Source organism: Takifugu rubripes, chromosome 1 (genome assembly GCF_901000725.2).
Source record: "Takifugu rubripes chromosome 1, fTakRub1.2, whole genome shotgun sequence".
In the NCBI taxonomy this organism is placed as follows: Eukaryota; Metazoa; Chordata; class Actinopteri; order Tetraodontiformes; family Tetraodontidae; genus Takifugu; species Takifugu rubripes.
In genome coordinates, this window is record NC_042285.1 from 28974087 (window position 1) to 28978047 (window position 3961).

The 3961-nt window shown below is 45.3% G+C and overlaps 1 protein-coding gene across 1 annotated transcript; it reads right to left on the reverse strand.

Moving 5' to 3' along the window:
* Window positions 1–241: 241 nt before the first annotated feature.
* On the reverse strand, window positions 242–3385 carry LOC101074987 (olfactory receptor 11A1). Its single transcript, XM_029842255.1, has 2 exons — window positions 2381–3385; window positions 242–795 (listed from the first exon to the last, which is right to left on the reverse strand). The coding sequence occupies exons 1-2, from the start codon at window positions 3286–3288 to the stop codon at window positions 738–740; spliced, it is 966 nt and encodes a 321-aa protein (XP_029698115.1). The 5' UTR covers window positions 3289–3385; the 3' UTR covers window positions 242–737.
* Window positions 3386–3961: the final 576 nt, after the last annotated feature.

Sequence of the window (3961 nt, forward strand, 5' to 3'; positions counted from 1 at the left end):
AGGGGAGGAGGAGAGGAGAGGGGAGGGGAGGGAAGGAGAGGGGAGGAGGAGAGGAGAAAGGAGGAGGGGAGGAGAGGGGAGGAGAGGAGAGGAGAGAGGAGATGGGACGAGAGGAGAAGAGAGGAGGAGAGGAGAGGACAGGGGAGGGGAGGGGAGGGGAGGGAAGGAGAGGGGAGGAGGAGAGGAGAAAGGAGGAGGGGAGGAGAGGGGAGGAGAGGGGAGGAGAGGAGAGGAGGGGAGGAGAGGGGAGGAGAGGAGAGGCCACCGTTGATGGCCATAGGTGAGGACTGGGACGTAGATCGACCGGTAAATTGAGAGCTTCGCCTTCCGGCTCAGCTCCTTCTTCACCATAACCCTGGACCGCAGATCGGTTGAGCGACCGCATCACTGCTGACGCCGCTCCGATCCACCTGTCGATCTCACTTTCCATCCCACCCTCACTCGTGAACAAGATCGCGAGATACTTGAACTCCTCCACCTGGGGCAGGACCTCCTCCCCAACCCGGAGAAGGACCATGGACTCTGATGTGGAGGTGCTGATCCGCATCCCTGCCGCTTCACACTCAGTTGCGAACTGCCCCAGCATGTGTTGGAGGTCCTTGGGGTTGTGCTGTTCTGTGTTTTTCTGCTAAGGGGTGTGGTTGGCCAGTCCCTTGTACTGGCTGCTTCAACACCTGCGGCTAGTTGGCCAGTAATTGAGGGTTCCAGACGTCTCCACTAGTGATTTTGGCATTTGACTACGCCTTGATTTTTGTCCCTCTGATGAGCGCAGCACCTTGTGTCTGCTTCACACACTGCTCACCACCAGATGCACGAGCAGCGCGTGCACCTTCCTTCACTTGTGTGAATATTGTGGAGATATTGTAAATAAACAGTTTTTTCATGAGAAGCTGTCTCACCTGTCTGCATTCTTGGGTCCTATCTTTTTGGATTTTGGATTTGAATCGTAGCAGTTTTTAATCTGTGTGATGTCCTGTTCTCTGCTCCTGTTCTTGTTGGTGGTATAATGCTCAACAAGAAGACAATGTCAAAATACCAATTCATAAAATTTTTGATAGAGAGGCCAAACTTGCAATGGAGTAAGTTATCTCAGTCCAGGAGACAAGGGTAAAGGCTGGTCTGGTCATGCACTGGTTTTTACTTTTGTTTAAAGGGTGATAAAGGTGGCTGTTTCAAATGTTCCTCCTTTCCTGGGGCAGCCCAGATTTCATAACCAGGATCCAGGTCTTGTATCATGACATTAAGAGTGGCCCTTTTTAGTGTCCAGAGGGGGGCGCTCTACACCCTGCCCATTGAGCCACTCCTCCATCAACTGAAAGAGCAGCGGTCAGATTTTGTCATTTTGGGCTGCATGAGCCGTTATTTGTGTCTGCTTATCTCGATGATGCCATTATTTTTATTCAGAGACAAAATGACATCAATAGTCATTAAAATTAACAAACTGGCATCTTCCAGTGAATTGGCACAAAAGTGAAGCTATGGCAGTGAGTGGCGAGTTAAGTAAAAAGCTGGTATTACCGGGGGGGCTCTTCTGGGGGGGGGTCTTTCTCATTGATCAGGCTAAACTGGCCTTCTATGATAGGAGATGGGCGGGTCAAAACTGAGTGGTAAAATGGAGGGTTGAAAACATTCCTCGAAGAAACGGGACACCATTTGTCGACCATTACACATTCAAACGTAGTCGTTAACTAGCTGCTACGTCACCAGAAGCAACACATAGTTACCATGATTCTGTTGTTGCAATGAACTTGCCATGGGTGAAACTTTTGTTAGTGGCAGATGCATGAGCTCATTTTAATAAATGATTTATTCATTTTGCAACATGCTAAATTGTCCTTGACAGTCTTATAGGCAGAGGAAACTGTCCAAAGCTATTAGAGATGCTAACCCCTAACCCTAACCATGTAACCCTAACCCATAAGTAATAAATGTGGCCTATTAATTAAAGAACTGAGCATTTCACCACCATTGTGGGATGAAGATGCCACGTACTAAATTAATTACTAGTTGTGCATTTTTATTTGTTTTCATAACGCCAATTAAAACCCTTTGTTCATTTTTTTGATTGTAACCTACATAAAGAGTTTACCACCACCATTCGGCTCCTCTCGGCTTTGACTCTTTCTCATAATTTTTCATTTTTATTTCCCCCCCCCCCTGCTCTGGACCATCAGGCCAAGATGTGGTGTTCTGGCCAACATTTTATCCACTAACCCTAATCCATTTAAAGACGAGGCCTGTTAATTAAAGAATTGAGCACTTCACCATCATTCTGTGATTAAGATGTAGCTTTTTACAATCAAACAACTACATTTAAAATAGTAACAACTCATTTATGGTGTAAAGTGTAGACACACGTTAGAACAAACCTTTTTTCCCAAATAGCTTCTTTAGCTGTTTAGAGATTTCTTTCATTTTAAGTCCATATACGATGGGGTTAAAGAGGGGATGGTACATTATGATCTGTAAGGTTATCAGAAAATGTACAGTTTTGGGAACAACAGTATTCAGTCGCAGCAGAAGTACATCATATACAGTTAAACAGGAAAAGTTGATGAGAATCATCAGATGTGGTAAACAGGTCTGTGCAGCTTTCTTCCTCACCTCTTTACTGCTCTGGTAGGAGATGAGGAGGATCCTGGCGTAGGAGAACAGGATGAACATCACAGGCACAATCAAAAGGTTCACAAGGACCATCAAACCATAGATGTTGAAGGCTTGTGACCTTCGCTGACAGTGAAGGTTATACACTGTGCTGTTACAAATGATACCTTTAAAGATGAAGTTACACAGTTTTCTGTTTGCATTCCTTATAATTGCAACAGCAACCTGAGCGGTCGGAGCAATCCAAGCTAAGAGCAGAAAAATAGTGACTGTTCTTCTCCTCATGATGGCTGAATATTGCAGAGGTTTGCATATGGCCAGGTACCTGTCGTAGGCCATAACGGCCAACAGTAAAAACTCTGATCCAGCCAATGAGTAAAACATGAAATACTGGAAGAGACAGGCTGAATATGTGATAGTTTGTTCCTCTGATAAGAAGTCGATCAGTAGTTTTGGGTAGATGGCAGTGCTGTAAAGAACAGAGTTGATCAACAAGGCTGCAATCAGAACATACATGGGTTCATGGAGGTTCCGGTGAAAACAGATCAGAAACACAATAGTAGAATTGCTGCAGATGATCAGAATATATGCTGTTAACATAATCACAAAGTACAGATATCTGTATTTCTGCAGTTCCACATAACCCTCAATAGTGATATATGTGACATTTGCTCTATTGTCCATGTTGAGAAGAAAGCAGAAACCTGGACCTTGAAGACAGCATTAATGATGGTAGACGCTTTTGTCTCAGTCATTCACTGGTTCTTCAAACTAATAAAACCACAAATGAGTGGTTTGACTGTGCAGGCTGTTTTTATCAGCCTGTGTCATTCTCTGTGGATCTCATTAAGCTGTTTACAGCTTCTTCTCACTGTGTCCATCAGACTTGAGACCTGAACTCAACTTGACCTCTTTCTACCAGAAAGAGTTCCTGAGAATCCTGAGCAGTATCTTAGCGCTTGCTAGCGCTGCACTTGTCAGTCATCTCAGATGTTGTTTCTGGGGCCTGTTCAAGCCAATCACCCCAGCTTTGGGGTCACAGCCCCAAGTGCTCCAGTGACCACAAGGATCACCTCTCCAGCTGATCTCTCAGCCCCCGATATTTCTCCAGTTTCTCGTGGACCCCCTTCCTGATGTTGTTGTCATGAGGGATTGCTACATTTTCTTTTCCTCATTTGTCCACACCACACCACATTTTCCAGATGGTTCACCATCATTGGTGTGTCTCGGTCTCTCTGTCTGTCTCTGAAGTCTCAGAGGCATTTCCTTTTGGACTTTGGACTTCCAGTCTAAACTCAGTTACGGATGCTCCGGTCTGTCATGCTTGTTATGGTATTCCATGTATACTGCCGGCATG

Excerpts from the sequence above, each read along its gene's own strand:
- LOC101074987 (XM_029842255.1), bottom strand. The coding sequence starts at position 3,288 with ATGGACAATAGAGCAAATGTCACATATATCACTATTGAGGGTTATGTG. Across the intron at positions 796-2,380 it reads AAACAGCTAAAGAAGCTATT|GTGTGTGAAGCAGACACAAG; the intron begins TGGGAAAAAAGG and ends TGGTGGTGAGCA.